Here is a 23,867-nt window from a genome sequence, read left to right on the forward strand (position 1 = left end):
GTGTCAATCTACCTGTGTAATTTGTTGCACACAATCAACAATCCTTTGATCAATCAATGCGCGTTGCGCATCTCAAATAGCATCCCATTCCTCTTCTCGATCAACACCCGTCCCGAGCAGACCTAGATCCAGGAGCAAGAACATTTTAGTTGCATAACCAGTGTTTTGAAGTTAAATAAGGTCAGGTAGCTACCACTAAAAATGTCGAAGATAAAGATGCTGCTGGCGCTCTCTGTGATTTTCATTTGGATTTTGGTAAGTTAATTAATTAAGTTTGCTTTAAGCACTGCCCCGGGGATGTATTGATTATTGTTGAGCTGCGGCGCACCTGTGTAGGTGTGCGCCATTTAAGGACGTATGTGAACATATGCTTTGTTTCCTAGGGGGTGAAGGGGCAGTTTTATGAAGATAAAAGGTGCCGGTGTCTCTGTCCGAGCCAATCGGTGGTGTCCAACAACTCCTTGACCTACAGCCAAAAGTTGTTCATCGCCAATGTGCCTCCCAACAAATGGTAGGTGTTGCACACACACATCCATTCAGTATTCTAGGTAAAATCAATACCAAACTGTTGCATCCCGACATTTTGTTGAGATTACTTTTAAAATCATACTATTTAGTAACTTTATAAATATTATGAAAAAGCTGTGCCAGCTGTCCACAATAAAGAATCAAGTTTGAGCTGTTGTTGACTATACAATTGAGCAGTAAGTTAACTGCTCTGGTATAAAAAATGAAAAGATTAACAAAACAGAGAAATTATCAATTAAATAAAGAATGTTTCATAATAGAGAGATTGTAAGAAGTTGAACTAAGCTTAATCTTATATCTTTACCATATCTTAATCAAGAAAGGAATATTAATTAGTTAATCTAAATATTTGTAGTTCATCATTGTTTTCGACTATTCTTCAGTCGTAGTCTTAACATTTTAAGACTGAATGACCACATTAGACAGGAAGACAATCAAACAAATTCAGTTTAGTAACTAAAGCAAAGTTCTTGTGAATATTAATAGATTATTCGATGCAATAACTTAGCATTCTCTATGTAAATTAGTTCAGTAAACGAAAAAAATCTGGGAAGACAAGATACTTGGTCATTAAATCTATCAGCTATCATTTTTTTATAATTCTTCGGTCTTGCACAATAACCTCTCAAACTTGAATACCTACTGATTTTTCTGATCAAACTAATCAGCCTCCTTTTCAAAAAAGTTATCTCTATGTGTTACATTGGGAGATTTGGACTCCCTTTGAATTATGTTTGTGATATTAGGCAGAGAGGACCAGCTCGCTTGGCCAAATGATACTTTAAACTAGCAACCCATATAGAGCTATACATTTTAGTGATTCTTGTTCATTTTTACACAGTAACTGTGATGAAGTGGTACTCATTCGTGTGAGTGAGGAAGTACGAGCTCGGCAGCAAGAGTATTGCCCTCGTTGCGAATGCAAATATGAGACGAGGAACACCACCGTTATAATGGTGAGTAGATACAATATGAATACACATTACATAATTAAAATAACAACTTATAATCCTTGGCAATTAATAAGGCACTTTGCTTGTATTTAACCTTTTCTCAAGCCGTATATAAAAGCTTGAGACTTCGAAGAGGATTTTTAGAGTTAGATGAGCGACAACTCTTCCTTAGTGTACATACTACAATACTGTTGATAATAGATCATTTATCTTTTAGTATTTTAAGCGCTGAGCACACATGCCATAGAGTCAGTGGCTTAAAAAAGTGGGTGTGGTTCGTTATCTTTCTACCTAATGCAAGTATGGTACAGGTCTGGCAAATGTGACATTACCCAAGACATGGCATGCTAATGAGTGTGTGGCCAGCGCTCTTTTGGCCATCATATCCAAGTCTGGACCACATATAATGACTCAAATAGACCAGAGGCATGTATGCCTGTTAATTATTATTTTGACTTTGTTATTGTGGTCCATTGTTGGACCTGGTGGTATGCATCAAGGGTAGGTTTGGGAACGCCTAATCAATGCACTTATACAGGCAATATGGCTTCCTCTTAGTAGTTAGTATAGCTCGCACTTCATAGATAGAGCATTATGAGCGAGCTATGTTGAAAAAATATAATAATAGCCTTAGCACAGAATAATAATAAGTACTACGTACAGAAGTTTTTCTTCGCGAAGGTATTCATAAAAATGTATGCTCAATGTCATCAACAATATGGTGTAATTTAGCTTGTCTTAAGAGTCGAGCACCGTTTTGTTGACATACGTCAGTGATCGGTACTGTCTTGATGCCATAGGGCTGACTGCTACAAGAAGCTACTGTGTCGCCATCTAGCGCACCACACTTGCATTCACTGCTCTTCGCGGCAACGCGCAGCTACATGCGGCCGCCAGTTATATAGTGTAAGAGCTAGCACCTAAATATTTTATAACACACATAACTGTGACAATTTATTTCACGTGGGCGAAGCCAAAAAGCTAGTAAGAAATAAAAATTCAATTCAGTAGGTATTTCAAACCAAATTTTATTACATAAACAAACATTATACTAATTTCATTATGGGCCCTTAGTAGGTATGTGAAAACTGCAATTGACGATATTTCGCACTGTTTTCAATATTATGTATTACAGAACGTATGTGTGATGGGATGATATTTTCGAAAACACGATTAGAAAAAATTTTTCTCGAAAAAAAACATTTACCTCTGGATTTTTTTATAAAAGTTTAATATGACCGTGTTTTACAATAAAATTCATATAAAATCACAAAGGTATCATGTTTGCCTATTTGATTTCCTGGCTGTTTTAGATTTCAAAAACCTAAATATATTAATTTATTAACTTTCTGATAAAAATGTGAATGGCTCTTACGATGTCCCCCCCCTTAAATCAAAATGTCTTTATTTGGTCTATATGAAAAAAAAGTCTGTCTTGTGTGACTGTCCCTATGTATGCTTAGATCTTTAAAACTATGCAACAGATTTTGATACGGTATTTAGGGTTCCGTAGCCAAATGGCAAAAACGGAACCCTTATAGATTCGTCATATAGTCTGTCTGAACATAGAACGTTTTTGTGCACTTTTTAAAATGAGTTAACCAAGTATATGGCTATTAGACTTGCACACGTCCGTCCGTTTTTTGTAGGATTAATATAATTAAGTAACATTTATTTTTTGCATTCGGCTCTTGGTCTAACCCAAACGAAACACGAACAACTAATGAACTAACAATGAACAAAGTTGATAAATTAGTAATATGTAAATAATGAATTTGTTTTACGAGCTGTCCCGGCGTACTTCGTACCGCAAATTAATATAAAGTTGTTTAAGTGATTTATAAAATCGCAATATTAATTTTTGAAAGTAGGGTCATTGTGCTGGTTTTCTATCTAACTTCGGTTTTCGTCCATTTCACTGAGCTGCCATAAACACATGCGTAAAATTTGAATACAAAGTATTGTATTCACAGAAGGCAGTAGCCATCCCGCGCTAGTTTTGTTGCAATCTATAATGCCTAAGCAACAGTTCTACCTAAATGAAAATGTAATTTAAAAAGTAGTGAGTTCCAAAAAATTACGTAAATGCGCGGCCATACACCGGTCACCGGTACATTGCAGAAATCATCGCGCTAGAAAAAAAACGTGCTGACAGGAAAAGTTTTTGGCACGTATGTCTAATTGATAGCATTATAAACACAATTTTAAGTGTTTATTAAACTTCTTCATACAAAATTAAATCTTAGATGACTAAGGGTCATTTTTTTAAAGCATAGCTCAGGTCATATAGCAGGCAAATCAACTCGGAAAGGGATCAACAACGTATCGCCTTTTGTGGCATGGAGGTAATAGTGGAGAGGAAATATAGATCTATACAAAAATTCGACAAATTAATGACAAACAGCTGTTTATCTCTTTCTAACTTACCCCTGGTGATGTATAAAAAAAAGAAATAGATAATGTTTGGTCAGTACTCATTCTGGCAACATTTTCATGTGACGTCACTAACTACCTGACTTGTGCCGAGTAGGTACCTACATACAAGATTTAAGAAAACAACATATTTATAGGCAATCAGCTGACAACTACACGCACACACACACACATAAATACCTGTCAGCTGATTGCCTATATTGCGGCCATGTTGTTTTCTTAAATCGTGTATGTATTTATAATGCGTGTAAATGTGTGCGTAATGTACCGAGTACGTTTATTTTAAAGTTACGACTTACGCCAAGTCCATGAGACATTGATATACGTCAGTGTTTTGCGAGCTGTCATTGCCCTTCGCGCACTGTCATCGGCGAGGCAAGGCGTTTACGTTACGGTGCGGATTGTGTGTGCGTTGCAGTATGGACTTTAGTTGACTGCCTTTATGAGCACTCGAACGACATAAAATAATATGATACATTTATGTAAGGGTATTTTAAGATCACAAAGTTGGCAACTCCGATAGTTGGACGAAAACCAGCGCAAAGACCCTATCCTGTTTGACACCTATAATAATTGACAATAGCTGGCTCGGCGAACTTCGGCAAACTAATGTGTGACGTGAAGTGCCAAATCGCGGAAAATGTCGGAAGAAATACATGAATTTGCATGAATTATCATGAATAACAATAACCACTTATTTTCCTCTCAGTGTCTTCAGGCAACTTAAAAAAAGTACATTGTTTGTTTTTATTATTATTTAGGCAGTTAAATACTGCACAGTATTTTTTTATTTTTTTCCATAATACAAGAGTACGCGTGCGTGTGTCAATGCTCGCTCGTATCTCGTATGTGACGCCTTGTCGAATCGCCTCCTGTAGGTGGGCTATCGTGCGTGTTTTGTTTTCGATGTGAACTCGCGGAGATGAACAGGCCTGGCCTTAGTTAGAAATCACAACAATATTAGTGCTACACAATCGGTATTAAAAAAATATTTTAAATGTATGATGCACACAGATATTGATTATGCATTCAACCAAAGATTCTGGGGCGCGAATCGCGATACCAATTTTCAATAGGATGTGTCGTTAATGTGTATGAACAGGACCTAATGCACAAGCTATATGCGAGATCACAGTTCATGAGACATTTTACAAAGATAAGAAATATAATATACATGGTGTAGTATTGTGTATATGAGTGTGCTATTTTTAATCAAATTTTCAGCCAGTCAAAGATGATACAGTTATAGTCAAAGATGATACAGTCAAAGATGATATAGTCAAAGATGATACAGTCAAAGATGATAAAGTCAAAGATGATATAGTCAAAGATGATACAGTCAAATATGATAAAGTCAAAGATGTTAAAGTCAAAGATGTTAAAGTCAAAGATGATAAAGTCAAAGATGATAAAGTCAAAGATGATAAAGTCAAAGATGATATAGTCAAAGATGATACAGTCAAAGATGATAAAGTCAAAGATGTTAAAGTCAAAGATGTTAAAGTCAAAGATGATATAGTCAAAGATGATACAGTCAAAGAGGATGCGGGCAGTATATTTGATCATCGGCTAGTGGTGGTAAATCATTTAATCCAAATTTTTTGAAACTAGCGTGCCGCTTCGGCTTTGCACACCTTTTAAACTCTGTAAATCGCACAACAGTACCGAAATAGTGATTAATTTCTGAGTCTGACGTTTAAGAATGGGGCTGCTCCGTAAAAAAACTTATTGTCGGACTTCTATTACACAATTGGGCCATACCATAAGGCCATATCTCCTTTTCCTCTGAAAAAAATATCTTGAGTAAGGACACTTCGCTGGCACACTGGCATCTATGGTGTATCGGCAATCGTGCTTCACGCTTCGTGCACGATTCGTGCATCGTCAAAAGTGGTATTATGACAGTTCGGTACAACTGGCGTATGATGCCATCCTTGAATTTTAGTATGGCGAAAATATCTTCTGTGTTACAAAGTATATAGGCCCAAGATACCCCAATGACAAAGTAACACCAGAACGAAGCCAGAGCGGTGTGCTAGTTAGCAATAAGCGTAGATCAGAATAGGTGGAGTTTTTCTTGCAACTAAGACTAAATACTGCATCGTATGCACTTCTAATAGATGCTATTTTTGCAACAGATGCAGGACATTGATGAGCTGATGAATGTCAGTGCAGTGGGGCTATTATTGATATGTCCTTGTCTCGGGCTCCCAGGACAATGTAACATGGTCGTGATTTAATAAAGACGCACGTCGCACATCCACTGTTTTGTACAACTTGGAGCCGTAACGAAGCGATAACGACTTCGAATCTTAATCGAATGTTCCGTTGTCTACGAGGGCGGCACTGAAAATTTCGGGAATCAAGGAAGTGAAACAACATTACTATTTAAAAATGTATTTATTGCTTTTTAAAGTATTCTCCGCGAAATTTGACACATTTTTCCATACACGAAACCAATCATTTAAGCAACCATTCCATTCGGAAGTTTGGGTCTCCAAAATGGCCGTTTTGTAGCCGTCCACAGCTTCTTCAGGTGATGAAAATCTCTGACCACGCAATTTATTCTTTATTTTAGGGAAAGTATAGAAATCATTAGGGCTTAGGTCGGGGCTGTACGGCGGATGGTCTAATAATTCTATGTTTTCTTGCTCTAAAAACTCTTTTGTTCTTTGCGCGGTGTGAGAACTCGCATTGTCGTGATGGAGGATGATGCGGTGGTTGCAGTTCTCTTTACGGAGTTCAGAAACGACTTGTGGTAAACAAATGCTAGCATACCATTCTGCATTAACCGTTCCTTGTCCCCCAAGAGGAATAGTCGCCACATGGCCGGTCTTTGAGACAAACGTGGCCACCATTTTTATTGCAACACTCCGTGAACGAACAATTTTTGTTGGCTTTAACTCATTTTCGAACACCCAAACTCGTGACTGGTTTTTTGTTTCGGGTTCGTACGCACATATCCAGGATTCGTCACCTGATACGATGTTGTATACAGCATTTGAGGATCCTGCGTGTAATCTTTCGAGAGTTCTGACGCACCAAGTAACGCGAGCCGCTTTTTGCTCTTCACAGAGCGAATGCGGTATCCATCGGGAAAACAACTTTTTTACACCTAATTGTTCATGCAAGATTATTTGTATTTGTCTCATGCCAATGTCTAAAGTTGCCTGAATTTCGCGGTATGTCACATGTCGATCTTCTTCAATCAGCTTACGCACAGCATCAACGTTTTCTTGGGTGACTGCAGTTTTTGGACGACCTTGACGGGGATCATCACTGAGCTTGACACGTCCACGTTGAAATTCAGCAAACCAGCGATAAATTGTGGTTTTGGATGGGGCTTTATTACCAAATACAGAAATCATCCGGTCAACACACTGTTTTTGTGTTAAACCACTCCGAAAGTCATAATAAATCATCGCTCTTCAATTTTCTCGAGTCAATTCGATTTTCTCAACGACTAAGGCCCAGTTTTTTGATTCTTAGTTAAAATAACAAATTGTTAAATTTTGCTACTAATGGTTAAATATTAACAAAATGTAAACTAATAGTTAAAAATGTACTAAAAGTGAAGCTAACCATTGTTCGAAAAACATTTTTTTCTGATATTTAACCACTTGTCATTTGACATGACGTGTCAAACTTGACTATTAGTTATTTTAACTACGAACCAAAAAACTGGGCCTTAGGCCCGGTTTATATTTAACCATTAGTAGCAAAATTTAACAATTAGTTATTTTAACCACGAATCAAAAAATTGGGCCTAAACAAGTTTCACAAGACCTTGTGATAAGACCGAGAATCTTTTTTTAAATAAATAAATGGTATTCGATGTTTAAAACCAAGGAGTTTGCAATTAAATATATTTTAATATGATAGAAACAGTGGAAATATTAAATTCCCGATACTTTTAGTGCAGCCCTCGTAGGGTAAGTGCGTTAGTTCTCGTCCAATTATCGGAGTTGCCAACTTTGTGATGCGAAATGAATATCTTAAAATACACTTACTCTTATGTATCATATGTCATTATAGTCCTTATATAGTCTACTTTACGTTAATATTATATGACAATAAGTAAATACCACGGGTTTTTTTATAAAAAATATTTTATGCAAAAGAGGCGATTTCACTAGTTTTCGTCCAAAAAAATCAGTTTTCGTCCTAGTGTACGCTAGTTTTCGACCACTGTGTAGAAAAAAGGGTGCAGTTTAATTATTAACTTAAAACCAGTTCTACAATACAGTAACTATGGATTGTGGTATATCATTTGAAAGGTAATTTTGTTAGCTTTCAAATGATATCAAAAAGATTTAAATAAGTTTCTTACCTAAATTTAGGAAAATATTGCAATAGGTCGAAGGATAAATGGACGAAAACTAATCTACAGGAATAGCTAATTTTGGTTTTCGTCCACCCCAGTGCTTGCTCATGACGTCATGGACGAAAACACAACAACGTTTAAAGCTGTTTTTTGTTTTCGTCCACATCTTTTTAACGGTTTTTATGGGTTTATCACTGTTAAAAAGTGGACGTAAACTAAAATGCTTAATGTAATAGCAATAAAGATCATATTGGAAGAAAATACATTGTATTTTGTAGGTCCATTGAAGTAAAATGATTATTAAAAATATTAACTAGGTGTCAGGGTTTCCGTCCACGTGGACGAAAACCAAAATCTTGCAAAATTGTTATGCTAGTATTAGTCCACTTAATTATCTAAGATTTCTATACAAAAACTTTAATAAACCCTTAAAACAGTGTTTATTATGCTAATAATTAGACATACGTGCCAAAAACATTACGTAAAGTAGCTAAAACAGTAATTAAACATACCATGAAAGTTCCCTACCGGCACGTTTTTTTTTCTAACTTGACGACGTTTTCCATTCACCTGTGTGCAGCAGCAACTTCCGTAGATTTTTTTGGAGTTATTACTTGTCAAATTACACTTTGATGCAGGCAGAACTGTTACTTAGATATTATAGATTGTAACAAGTCCAAACTTGTACGGAAAGTTAGGTTTGTATTCTAATTTTCCGTATTTGTTTGTGGCAAGTCGGTCAAATGGACGAAAACAGGAGCTGGACGGAAAACCGGCGCAATTACCCTATTTTAGACTATCCGGTGCCACATAAATCAGTAAAATGAGGCAAATATCTGTCCTCTTGTTTACCACCAAATTAGTGGATCCATTATGTTGCGGACAGCCGCTCGGGCGTGCGGAAATAAGAAAAACCTTCGGTTAAAATGAAGATGTATTCCTGCAAAATATGCCCACAACGGCTATCAAAAAACATTCAAACTTCAATACTAAAACAAAAGGTATCAAAAGTAATAAAAAAAGTATAAAAAAACATAGACAATATAAAAAAGAGGTTGGTCCACCAATCGGTTCCCAACATCCTCCCCTCCTGTGGCGAAGCCACACTACTCTAGGGGTGCACCGACAGGTGGATCAGCCTGGATGGAATGGGAATGAAGCACCTAAGATGGCATGAACGGTGTAAGGGCTTCAGGGCAATGAGGGTCGGCTGGTATATCTGCCTCCAGCAAAGTTGTGAATAAAAGCTCTTCCTTGGGCGTACGTTCTCGGAGCATGGCATACAAGGCAGTCTCTACGGGGCGTCATGTGCGGAGCCACTGGCGGTTGAAAGGACCAAGAAATGCCAGGGTTGGCTCCAGCTTCTGCCATGGACTACAATATGTTGGAAGCGCCGACGAAAACCGTCCCATTGTCGGGAAAAATCTTCAATGGGGCGCCGCATTGTCGGGAAAAATCTTCAATGGAGCGCCGCGTCGTGCAATAAAACGCCTCCAACGCCATGAGCGCGCTGTCTGTCGATAAACTGGCCACCAGCTCCAAATGGATCGCTCTCGCAGTCAAGCAGGTGAAGAGTGTGATCCAACGTTTCTCCTGCCTTCGGCCCACTGTGATGAGAACTGGACCCATGCAATCTAGCCCCACGTACGTAAAAGGCGTCGGTGATGCTCTTGTCCCTCCGGAGGTAGGTCTTCAATGGGCGGAGACATGGCTTTCGCTTTATTAAGAATGCACCAGGCACACTGTAGGACGATGGATCGAATGGAGGCCCGCAGATGAAGCACCCAAAAACGTTGACGGACTTCATTCATCACGAGTCTTGGTTGGTCATGCTCAGCTTTCTGGTGATCATGTCTTAACATAAGCTGTACTGTTCTATTTCGGCCATCCAGGAGCATGGGACGCTTTGTCGAAACTGGAGCTTCCACTGTATCGATGCGACCGCGGAATCGTGCAATGTCTTCATTGTCCATATACGGTGCCAGCTTACAAATTCGGCTCTGCTTTTCAACTAGGGCAGACCTTTGCAGCGCCTCATATTCCTCCGAGAAAGATTCTCTCTGGCAACTACTGAATATATGTCGCTCAGCCCTCAGCAGGTCTTCAGCTTCAAGAGGTTTCAAAAGCTTCATGAAATGACGAGATGAGGATGGACGTCGTGAATGATGATTTAAAAGACTATCCAAACGAGTCGAAATTAATTTTGAATTTATTAGATTTCTAAGAATTTTGATAAATTGGTGCGCGCGAGCAGTCGCGCGCACAAATCTCAGCCAAACAGAAAAACGCGTCGAATCTGCTACGACTGGGATAGACGTATTTACCGTTACATGAATGCTATCAATGTTCTTAAATTTTCGAAAGCATTCTATACTTAGAGCTGACGAAGGTTCAGTATTTGGCCAAAGCTTCAACTGGTCGCTGGGTAAGGCCTCATCCCAGCCAACCTTGGCTGTCCAGGTAGCCTGGAGGAGGATTCGTCCGTGAATGATAAATGGCGATAAAATGCCCATCGGATTAATCAAACGCGTAAAATAAGAAAGTACGTCGCGTTTGGTTAACCTGGACGGAAACTCCTCAGGGAACTCAGGACGAAAGCTTAAAACATCACCAAATTGACCGCTCGAGAGACGGTCGTTTAGAAGATGAATAGTTCGTTGTTGTTGAGACCCAAATGATCGCGGGAGTTTAGACACACCGAGTGCCTCCGATTTAAAATTCTCCCTAACTAAAAAATCTAAAGTCTTTAATGAAGATTCCTCAATAACGTCTAAATGATTGACGAACTCAACTGACTTGGTCTTACTATTGCTAGCGCTAGCGCCATGTACCACCCAGCCCAAATGCGTTAAAGTCGCGACTGGTTGGTCACGCGAACCTGACCTGACTTCACGAGCAATAGAAAGATGCCAGTCCCCTGCTCCTATTAAAATAGTAGGGGTACCTTCAGTAAATGAAATCTCTTTTGCAATTTCTGACAGATTTGCACATGCTGAAATATCAGAATAATTAACAGATTGTTTAGACAAGTTCAAGTTCTTTATAGTTCTTGCATTATTAATTGTGTATGAAGTAGAAGTATACTTTCCTTTAATTTTGAAACTGACAAAACGAGTTTTATCCTCCCTGGACATTCCTCCTACTCCTTGAACCCGTACACGACCTTCTGGTCCACTCAAACCCAAACGATCAGCAATGTCTGAGTCAATTAACGTAGCTGTGGAACCGTCATCCAAAAGAGCTAACGTCTCTACCTCACCTAAAGGACCGCTAACTATGACCGGTAACACTTTCAGTAAAACTTTCTGAGACTGGAACGGTTCATCGGAACTCGCATAAGTAGAGTTGTTATCGACTGTACTCGATGGTTGAGTCGATGTGGATTTTTCCAAAGGAGTATTAGTGTCGGTTGAGAAAACTTTTTGTTGTGGCGTAGGCGTTACTTTTTGGTGTGACTTTGACGTCTGTCGAACTGGCATGCTAGCACCATGCAGTAATTTATGATGAAAATACTGACAGCCGTCAATGTCACATCGACCAGACTTACATTTACGCCAAAGATGACGTTTCTCGCCCAAACAATAAAAACATCGGCGAGATTTACAAATAAAAATCATTCTTTCGTCTGCGGAAACGTTTTTAAATTTAGGACAATCAGCCAAAACATGTTTACCGTTACAAAAACCGCATACTCCAGAATCGTGTACAAAAGTGTTGTGACAAAAATCAACACGTTTGTGTTTCGTGTGTTCAACACGTTCACTGGGAATTTGGAAGTGAAGGCCAAACTGGGCGTGACAACGCGCTTCCTCGCTCAAGAAGTCTGCTAGCATCTCCAGCTTCGTGCAGCTTGAGGAATGTTTAGCTGCGTAGTGAATCCACAGGCTACGAAGAAGCGGTGTTAATTTAATCAAAAGTGAATTGTACAAATCTGGTGAATAAAGATATTCTTTACGGTCTAAATGTTTCACTGTAGCTATTAAATTTTGTACCCTACAGGCAATGAGGTTCAAATCTTTATAGTCGCCGTGCAACCTAGGTAGCGCTCTAACTACTGAAATTTCCTCAGCGAGAATGAACTCAGGGCGAGCAAAACGGTCCTCTAGTGCCCGTAAAAGTTCCTGAGGATCAGTAGCTGTTAAGGCCAATGCTGAGACAGAAAGAGCAGCCTCTCCTCTTAAGGCTGATCTGATCCGAGCTAGGTTTTCGGATGACGTAAATGCTCTAGAGGTCTGCGTATAGGTGTGCCTGAATGGTAACCAATCCGTAGCCTTACCCGTGAAGATTGGTAAGTCACAAATCCTGGGCTTATTACCAAGTGACATTATAGCTCGTGCCAAATCTTCAACGGCGCTGTTGCGGTTCTCCTCCGCACGATGTGGAGCTTGAGGGTCGTGCGGGCGAGGAAGAGGAGCTGGTTGCGGGATGACAGGACCCACGGCTTCCGGGATTGGAGGTTGAGTGGAAGGTGGGAACTCGGCCGGCATACTGTGAAGCCAAGATTGGACAGAATTAGCATGCGAAGAATTCGAAGCCACCTTGGAAGATGCTGCTTCCAATGTTGCTAACTCGGCAGCGAGAGCTCTATTTTGGGCTTCTATCCTTAATTGACTTAACCGAGCTTCTTTTTCTTCCTCGATCTTGAGGATTGCAGCAGCATGTCGGGCCTCTGCCGACAGGCGTTGCGCCACGACTGAGCGTGCGCTTCTCGACGAATGTCGAGTTTGAGATGAACGATGGGATGATTGTGAATGACGATCTGACGCCTCCCCAATGACATGATGGGCAGAATGAGGGTCAGTGGAAGTCGCCTCAATTGAATGGACAGTGGACTTACCTTGAATCCGTTTCATATTTACCAAAATGTGGATCCGGCTAAATGGATCCGGCTCGAACTATGTTGCGGACAGCCGCTCGGGCGTGCGGAAATAAGAAAAACCTTCGGATTAAAATGAAGATATATTTCTGCAAATATTGCCCACAACGGCTATCAAAAAACATTCAAACTTCAATACTAAAACAAAAGGTATCAAAAGTAATAAAAAAAGTATAAAAAAACATAGACAATATAAAAAAGAGGTTGGTCCACCAATCGGTTCCCAACACATTATTTAATGTTTTCAAATACTATGCTTTTTTGCGAATCAATCTTAGCTTGCGTATTACTAGGGTTGCCGAATAAAACTCCATCTACTCGGATCTATGAGTAAGTAAGCACCATTTATTCCCTTCTCACTATCGGAAGTCGCGGCCCATAGCCTTCCGATTTGATGTCTCTTTCTGTATCCGCACTACGTCTTGTGTAGTCATACAGTCGCTTATTTCACTGCAGCTATAGTTCGTTTCTTCATCCACGAAGACGCCGGGGTTGAGGAATGCGGGGGGTGCGGGGAGTTTGATTCGAACAATCCGAACGTCATTGTTGGTATGTGCAGCGTTGTCCGTCAGTGCGCGCGCAAACTATAATGATGGATGACCCTCGGATTGGTCGGCGCTTCCCTCGACCCCGCGCGTGTTCGTGGATGAAACGAACTACTTATGATACGATCGGAAGATGCGGCCCACAGCCTTCCGATTATGAGGTCTCGTGCTGGATCACGACATCGTGTGTAGTCATAGTATACAGTGGCCTAATATTTTCGTGTGCAGCTATGATTTTTCTTATTTTTGTTTTCCTAACTTAGTGGCTTTTATTATCTTCCAACAATGATTAGGGTGGATACTCACAGGGAGCATTCGTGTGTAATGAAACAGTTTAGATTCGCGCACTATTATGTTAGCGACTAGCGAGCATGACAATAACTTTTAAAGTAGATGATAAAGCACTTGCTTCTCGGTTAATTAGTAGTATAGCCAGCGCAATATTGTAATGCTTAAGATCGAATTTCAAATTGTTTAAGGTGGATTTAGTTTGGCTCAACAAACAATAATACAAAGGTCATTTTGTTGATTTTCTTTAAAAGTCAGTGTTAACTGATTATTTTATATCTGTTACATAACAATAAAAGTATTACATATAAGATTCGTGTAGACCATGGACCAAGTCGAGCGTATGTTGTAAGCAATTGTTCGTAGTCTCATAAATGAAACTTTTGAGCGTTACTATTTTTAGGAAATTCCCAAAATTCCAAAAGATAGAGTTTATTATAAAAGGAGCATTCGCTCGTTTGCTCTAAACCCACCTTTACATTACACATGAATGCTTCTGGTGAGTATCCACCTTTACGTCGAGATGTCGTCCATTTTCTTTTTTCTAGGAAGGAGGATTGAGATTGATCCGCTCGTGTGAACATAAACGACAATGCTATGCGAATGCCAGATTTCGTCAGCAGAGTGCATGATAAATTATTACAGACATAAAATGCTCTAACGATAATGCTGATAAGTAAAATGAATAAAAGTGTTTAATGAAAAAATATCATTATCTCAAATAATATACCAATGTATCGATACTTTTGAACTATACCTCGGTTGTGATCAGATAAATGAAATTGAAATGGTCGGTCTAATTTTTCACCACCAGCTTCACTTACTTGAAGTTTTAGTATCCATTCCAAAGTATCGCTATGGGTCGCGCAACGATAGTTGAAGCGAACACAGTACTCACACTCGTGTAATATAAGTACACACATTACCCTTCAAGTTCCAATCGAATACACTAGCTACCTCGCTCTTGCTAAATGCGTGCAATCGAGACAGAAGCAGATTATGCAAGAAGTCAGATCGTTTCAACTCTCGCTGCGCGATTCCAAATGAAATCGGTATCGGAAGACGTAGGCCCAGAACAGACGGTGAAACGCAACTGCAACGAAACTGCAACTGCTAGTTACTTTTGAGTTGCATCTAAGTTTCTGCCATAGCGTCCGTTGAGCGACCACACATGACGCGACCAGTTTGAAACTTTCAGTTTCATTCATCAGAATCCTCAGAAAGTTGCAGTTTCGTTGCAGTTGCGTTTCACCGTCTGTTCTGGGCCGTAGATGTTTGTCCGTGATCGTGTTTTCTTTTTTGTAATGCAGTACCGTGTGTACAGGTTGTGGTGGTGATTGTGCTGTGGCTTTTGATGCTGCTATCGGTCTATATGGGGTTCCTTCTGTGCTTGGACCCGCTGATCAAGCGCAAGCGCGTCAAGCCCTACAGGCAGGTCGTCGGCGTTGAGGAGGTTCGTACATTTACTGCTTGTATTCTTTTCTAGAATTTTACTGGGGTAAACGCTCGTGCATGCGCGGAGCTTAGTGAAAGGTATATTATTATGAAACGTTAGAAACAGTACACATAGCTGGTTTCGACACGTGTAAGTTAGTTTTCAGGAGCTACATTGCAATTTTGTTTCTACTTATTATATGATCATAACTGGATTGTACCTACTTGAAATTGGTGCTGATACGAAATTCTGTGTGATTTTTCATGTCCTACAAAATCCAAGTCCTGCTTTCAGCTCCGCCCTAAGTTCCGCGTGAGCAAGAACGTGAAAGAAAAGTAAAAGAAAAATACGCCTAGTTTGTTCGTATTCAGATGTGACGATTCAAATGATATCCAAAATCAAGCATAGATGGGATGGGAATGGGATTCACAGATCACTTAAATTTCAACATCTCCATTTACCTCTGATCAATTGACTTAAATCTGTTCCTGAATGTAGGGTACCTAAATAAATTGGTACACAAGAACCATTTTCGGATACGGGGCTTACGCCCGTATTCACAAACATTACTATGAGGTCTCATAGTGCGCGTGGACGCACAGGATGAAATACGAACCACAATACGAACATACATAAATCACAGAGCTCTATTAAACCACTAACGCTGTGCGTACGATGCTGCTTCACGTTTGTGAATGCGGGCGTTAAATTATTTTGCTTATGTATTGTAAAACAATCGTGCCCTAACACAGACAGAATTTAACAACATGATAAATCATGATTTCGATGCAAAGTAAATTGTAAATATATTTTTCATTGTTTTAAACCTTGTTGCTTGTAAGTTCACTAAACTATGACTAAAGCCTGGTCCGTGAGCACGTAGAATTTTGTCCAATGACCCCAAGCTACCCATCCTTATCGCTCGCGCGTAATTATGTTACTGTTGCGCTCGCACACTCACTGCGGGCGCCCCTCGCACAGTCGCGACAGCAATATAATTACGCGCGAGCGATAAGAATGGGTAGCTTGAGGTCATTGGACAAAATTCTACGTGCTCACGGACCAGGCTTTACCTGCACCTTCATTTTGGTTTATTTCGATCGCACCTAGTTCACTGGAAAGTCTATCGCCCGTATTCACAAACATTACAATGAGGTTCCACAATGCGCGTGGACGCACAGGCTCACACACGAACCAATCACAGAGCTGTGCGTTCGATTTGCTGCTTCACTTAAGCAAGCATCGTTTTTGAATACGGGTGTATATTTGTATCAGAAGATTCAGTAGGTACCTACTCACTAATGGATGTGTATTTTTTGTAAATATCATTATGCGTTCAAAATGGTGCAGTTGGGGCGAAGTGAACTGATGTGTGAATACTCCTCAGTCACCCCCCCACCTGGCCCGCTCCCTCACAGGATCTTGCAGGTGAAGCAAAAACTAACTTTATCGTGTACCACGGAGAGCCTGCTATCGGCTGTCAGTAGATCACCGCTTTTCCGCTTGATAGATGTTGATGTCATCGTTTTGATTTAACCTTAGACTTTTGGTAGATAGACGTCATGTCGGCCCTCATATCGCTGGTAGTTTTTCTGTAGTTACAGTCATCTGCCATGGCGTAACTATACCATCCGAGGCCCGTGGCAAATTCATTGAGGGGGGGCGATTGGTAGCATAGCTCATGAATGAGTACTATCAACAATCATCTTCGAAATTTTGTAAAAATAAGTTTCTTTCTTAGGCCTGGAGCCCCCTCGGGTCGCAGGCCCATGGAATTTTTCCAGCACTGCCAGTCCTGCTACCCTGTAGTTACGCTACTGGTCATCTGTCGCCAGCTTTGCAACGGCGGCAAGTCAATTTCGAAATCCTCCTATATTCTTCTGATTAAATTCGTTACGGGTTCCAAAGACAGTTAATTATCGCGGGTTGGGTTTCGAGACCAAAGCCAAGCTGTAGTCCTGGTTATACAGAAATTGCAGTGGTGGAAAAGTGTAGAGTGAGATATATTATATTTAGTTTTTCTAAAACTGCATATACTCAGGGTCAGGGTCTGTAGTAGCCTAAATCCTACATCTCTTTTGGTTTGTAATCAGATGGCGGTTAAATTTATAATTCTTGGTTCATACCTATTAGGCTAGGTTTTCGATGTATTAGTGGACTGTATTTCTGCGGATGCTTAAACAGCTGCCTAAAGAACGCAGTTGTAAGCTTGCAAATAATAACTGGGACGAAGAGACCGAAGAAAAATGGCGACAGGAAATTTGGAAAGGAAACATGCGCACTTACCAATAATATCTCCGTCGGGCACTCTTCAAGTTTCACAAGCCACACACGATGGTTCCGAGCCGAACACTTAGCAATTATTGTTCTTTAGAGCTGTCTTGCACAAAATCGATATAAAATATAGGTCACGCACAAATTAATAAAGACACGTCTGTCTCAGCGTAGGCGCAAATTAGGAAGGGACGATGTCCACCGTATGCGTTGCACATTCGTAGATCGCGGTGACAGACGAAGACGGCAACAGCAAAAGTGCACATGTTGGAAAGGGATGGGAGATGATGGGATTTAAAACATTTGCAAGCTTACCCTACAATAATTTTATTTTTACAAACCGCAAAAATACGAAATCCAACAGGGTCATTTTCAGGTGCTAAAGATTAGGTTACATCAGTTCGCCAGCACACAAAGCTACATTTTGGTCAAAATATTCTTCTCCAAAATTTTTTGGGGATATTCGTAATTTTGCGATAGGTAGAATCTGCTGTCTACTGGTGACATTTTTATTGTTACGGCTCCATTAATAGTATTGTTTTAATACAGTTTTAGAGAGCTTTTTAATTTGATGATTTAAACAGCGTATTTTGGCAAAATAGTCTTTAAGACTAGTCTGCAAAATATAAGTAGGTACTGTGCCAAGCGGCCGCGCGGGCCGCCATTTTGTGAAACCAATCGTAGTTAAAATGGAGGTCAGCTCACTTTTCTCACGTAATCATTGTTTTTTATTTTCATCAACTTAGTCGTTTTCGTAACTATTTATGAGATAATGAATTGCTATTGCTACATATACATTAAATTTCATTAAATTAAAACACTGGAGTAGTTGTTGTAACACTTTTTTATAGTTTTAGATTCATGGAGTGTGCTCTGGTCTGGTATCTTCAATTGAAAACAACTATTAGGTAAAGTCTATGCTATTAATGTACACATAACAGCAGATCAAGGGTAATACGTTGAACTTAAGACCACCCTTATTATGATCGTGATAGAGTCATTGTTGAAGTTCAACTGTTACACTTGACATGCCGTAGAGTGTACCTAACGTAGACAACTTTTGCATCCGTAGAATATGAGCATAGATAATGGAAAGTTTATTTTTTTATTATCATTTCAAATTGTTTACGATGTTATTTAGCCCGTGACAATGCAATTTAGAATCAGCGATTGTAATACGTCGTGTTTGGGAATCTTCATTCATGCTACTCCCAAAGATATCCGAAATTTCGAATGTTGCCATCTCTGTCACGTAAAGCAAGATGCTAGCATGAGTGATAGTGCCAGATAGACCGAAACTACAAAAATGGAGTTTGGGAGTAGCTCTTCAGTACCAAAAACTGGCATTATCGCGACTTGATCATCGCAATAAGAAATCAGATACCATTCCCAAAAGTTATTTTGAATTTTACCTGAAAATTTGCTTCATTTTCTCTTATTTGCTGTAATCTATTTTTAGCTGGTTTGAAATCAATAGCCTGTTTGGATCAAAACATTTAATTAGAACATCAATTTTCCAAAATGCCGTTACTGATCGCTAACATTATACATATTAAAATAGTATTGTTATACCTACTATTTACAATTTGTTGTGAGACAGATTTCTGGTTCACCCATATGGGTGATCAAAAGCTGCATGCTTTATAGTTAATTAGGTGATTTCTGCACTGCTTCACGTTTTTTAGTTTCAGCATCAGCGGTAAAATGTAGTTTACTGGAAAAATCAGTCAAGTGATATTGACCAAGGGCATCGGTCAAAACCACCTTTGACTGATATTTGCAGTCAAAAGTGGTTTTGACCGATTATGAGTTTTGACTGTAACATAGGTATATGCTTTGCCGAAGAGATTACCTACATTAGGTACACCTATTTTATATGTATGTATATTATTCTGATCCCTAAATGCGTCATGTTTGCGACTTCCAGAATTTTCCAGGTAAATCGATGAAGCCTAGGTACCTGGACTTCGTATGCATACTCGTACATTAAGTTGTCTCTTCCAATCCATTGCATCCCATTGTTTCGAACTTTCAGCTTCCAGAATGTTCAACTGTTCTATAGGGATTCTGCATAATTGATGAGAAATGAGATTCACCTGTCTGCACATGTTAGCATACTTTACGCTGTCACTTCCAATACGTTGCGTCGTGTTGTTTACAGATTATGGTGATTTTACGGGATAATCGTTGAGCTGTAATGGAAAATTTGTTTCTATTGCAGGCTTATAGATTTTTTGACATATTTTCCCATTCCCTAGGTATAGTATGGATTTTATTAATTTATTGTATTTGAGGCAATCAGCTATAAACATTGGCTACTTGCCAATAAAAGGCCTGTTCTTACTCCTCTTAGCTCTTATTTTGTATCTTGCTTGATATTCTGGATCAAGTCGTCCTGCCATGGGGTCATCAATCATGCATTCAATTTCCACTTTGCGTTTTAAGGATAGCTAGCTCCCTGTCTATAAGTTTCAATAAAATCCGGTAGCAAAATTAACATACGAGTTCCAATTTTGCTTATAAGATAATTTTGGAGATTTATATAGGTACTTTTACAACATAATTATCGTACTTATTCCTTTTTGTTTCATAAATGGCGATTATTGTGAATGGTGTAACTAAAGTCTTAGTCTCTCAACTCGACCTGTGGTTGACTGGCAGAGAATGCCACCTGGCATTAAGTCCACCACTGTACAGTTTTTTTGTGCAAAAGTATAGATAAATAAAGTCTTGTTGAAACATTACTCCGCATATTGATAGTAATTATGAGTTTATAATTATTACTTTGATATCACGAAAGGATGTTAGATTGTGAAAATGTCATTCCATATACCATTCATAATAATAACTTTTAAACTTAAAATAGCAAATACACTATTCAATACTAAGTACGTTTATTGCACATGTAATAAAATATATTATAATGCACTACAATAGTTACTTAAACAGTTACAATTCATACAAAATAAAAACATTATCGGTTTGTGAAATACACTCGAGTCGTTTAATTAAGACTTGAGTCTATTTTACCAAGACTAATAACTCCTGGTATAACTGGCACGTTGACAGTTTCAGTATGGGAAATATGTTAAAACTAATGATTTATTTTGAGATTATTATTTACTCTTGTTTGGTCGAATCCACCTCTAGAAAAACAATGACAGTCCGTACAAAAAAAGAAAAACAATGCCATGTTTTAATTATTTTTTTTTCTAATTTCAGTCCTGCAAATTGCTCATCCAAGGCGAAGATGAAGACTAAGCTCTCTGAATTGAAAACATGGCGACGAAATAACCATAACTGTAGTAAATATTGCATTTAACCAACATTTAGATCTGATAAGTATATCATTTGTATGGCAACACTATTCTCTGTAACGGTCTGGCTAAAAGGGCTTCAACCCAGGGCTCTTACGCGTAATAAAAAAAACTGGGTGGTAATGTGCCTCGTTCGCGCAAAGTGAATGTTTTGATCCGTTGGTGCCGTTTTGTTTGAATGTTGTCTTTATGGAGAATAGTGTAGGTAGCATACATTATGTATTATTAACCTAGTAATTAAATTATTAACTAGCTCATCACAAAACTGGCCGACCGATTTTTAAAATGATTTTTATCTACACTTGATTTTTTTAGTGCAGATCAAAAAGTTATTATCGAGGCTTTTCATTTATAAAATGGTACATTTGTATTTATTTACGTTTTTAATTGATACTTTTTTATTGACTTTTTTAGATTTTTATATAATATGTATAATGTAGGTGACCAAATAAAAGGTGGGTCGATTTTTTGGTGAACTAAGTGTATCTTTGCTCAGCAAAGTCCATTTAATCATAGTAATAAGTGACATGTATACTCTTTATGAAGATATTATATACAATTATTGTCTGTAAGAAACATATGTGTGATCGTATTCTTCCAAATTACTAAATGATACATTTCCGTAGCATTTAATATACAGGGTTATTAAAAATATACATGTATGTAAATTACTATATTAAAAGTTTTGAAATCGTATATTAAAGTATGTATTGAACATCTTTTCGGAATCACGGTTCGAATCTCAAGTTTTAGCATTTACCCTGTATATTTGAAATTGTTTACATAATATTACATTCATAATTGTGCCAATTAAAAGGGCAGTTTGATCATAAAGGTTTTTAGTAATGATATTCATAATTAAACAGTAAGGTAGATAAACAAAACTTCACGAAATCCAGTTCTTTGTATTAATATATCGTAAATGTTGTAGTAAGTATCTTATAGGAGATGCACAGGTCACCCCCATGGACTTATAACACCATCTATAGTCTTTTTCACCTAAGATGATCCGTATGACACTTCAAGGTTATCCATATTACGCATACTACATACGCAGAATATTCTTGAAAAAATATTTGTATTTTATTAGCAATATAATAAAAAAATAATTAACTACTTGTCTTGAAATATATAGTAAAATCTGAGTCTATTGATAATATTTTAATTAAATACTATGTAAAAATATTTTTTATTTACTGTACGCAATGTGTGAAACGGAATAGATTTAGTGCTGGGGTATTTGTTGTATAACAAAATCGATTATTTCCGCGGATCATTAATCGATTGCAGTGAATACTTAGTTATTAAAAACATCACAAAAATCAAATATATTTTTGATTGTTTACTTTAATAAACGCATTGAAAATAAATTAATAGTTTGTAATTTAAAGAAATAGAACCAGTACTTTTTAGGAACCTTTTTTTTGAACATGAAGTCTATGGAATTTGAATATTATCAATAAAAAAATGTTACAAAAATATTTGTAATTAAAAAAAACATGTTTTTTGTTAAATAACACCTATACAAAATATTTCTCTAAAAGTAGGTTTTACTAACTCTTAGAAAAAAATCGATAGATAAATCGCTATGGTTTTGTTTTGTGACATCTCTATAACTTTCAAACTCGAAACGTCATACGAATCATCTTACGTGAAAAAGACTATAATCTATGCAAACACCATGACGAAATATGCTAAAGGTATTGTGTGCGTGTGTTTTGAATTTTAATTTCGCAAAAATCAGCTTGAATCTGATCTCATTACATTACTCTCAGAACTTTTTTATTTAATGTTTTTCTACTATCCATTGAGGTTGATCTGTCATCTATGTTACCAGTACCTAAAAATAAATATAACTCGTTAATTTCGGCAAAGACTTGGAAGTAAACGGTGGTTGTGAGCGGAGGTGAGAGTGGTAGGGGCTGGCGGGCTTGATCAGCATAAAATGAAAATTTTGAACACTTAAATCAGACCTATTATTTCTCTCTAACTATAAAATAAAATTTTCAAGCCATTATTAAAGTCACGTGTAGAGTGGTATCGCTCCTAAACACAAACCTTAACAATAAAAATGTCATTTTAAAACATGTTCAAGAAGCGTTTAACCTTTAGTAGAGCAGGATTTTATATTATAGAGGACAAATGTTGGTGAGCTGGGCACTAACATTTGTACGCATTACAAGTAGTTTTTAGTTGGTTGTACCGAAGAAAAAACTCAAATGTGTGTCACTGTTTTCCTTTAGTCTGTCATGAAATTTCAAATTTTCTCCCTTATGGCTACTTTGTTTCTTGTCATTGGAATTTTATTGACTTTATACCTCATTGTTCAAGACTTTAGTATACTTTAATACTTCACATTCTATTTTCTATGATTGTTTTGTATTTTTGCCACGCAAGGCTCAAGTTTTTCCTGTAACTTTTTATAAACTATTTTTACATGTAGACTAACATAATTGTAGGAAGTATTTCTTACTGCACAAATTACCTCTTACTAAACGTTCTGTATATGAAGACACTATACAATATAATACTTAATACTGAAAGAACTATTATTCAGTGTTTTAAATGTTAAATTCTAATATACAAACTAAAAAATAAAAACAAATGGCTCAATGTTTAAATTCAATATACAACGTTTAAGTAATGTAGTTTGTGTATTGCTCAATTTATAAGAAGAGTAGGTAACGATAAACATTGGTCTATATTACTCATACAAATTTTAATTCCAGCAACTATGTGCTCACTGGATTTGCACAATAACATTTAAAATTGTCATATTTGAACAAAAGTAGCTACTAATTTAAAATTATGCCGTAAAATCAGTTATATGGACCAATGTTGTACGAGTGATTGTTATCACTCGATGGACTGATTGAAAACGATTGAGTGCTAAA

At 37.9% G+C, this 23,867-nt stretch overlaps 1 protein-coding gene across 1 annotated transcript; it reads left to right on the forward strand.

Annotated features, from left to right (window-relative positions):
* Position 1: 1 nt before the first annotated feature.
* On the forward strand, positions 2–22,340 carry LOC135086715 (uncharacterized). The gene is made up of 6 exons (XM_063981494.1): positions 2–255; positions 384–511; positions 1,370–1,484; positions 5,139–5,492; positions 15,272–15,400; positions 20,879–22,340. The coding sequence occupies exons 1-6, from the start codon at positions 202–204 to the stop codon at positions 20,915–20,917; spliced, it is 819 nt and encodes a 272-aa protein (XP_063837564.1). The 5' UTR covers positions 2–201; the 3' UTR covers positions 20,918–22,340.
* Positions 22,341–23,867: the final 1,527 nt, after the last annotated feature.

This window comes from Ostrinia nubilalis, chromosome Z, assembly GCF_963855985.1.
Source record: "Ostrinia nubilalis chromosome Z, ilOstNubi1.1, whole genome shotgun sequence".
Taxonomy (NCBI): Eukaryota; Metazoa; Arthropoda; class Insecta; order Lepidoptera; family Crambidae; genus Ostrinia; species Ostrinia nubilalis.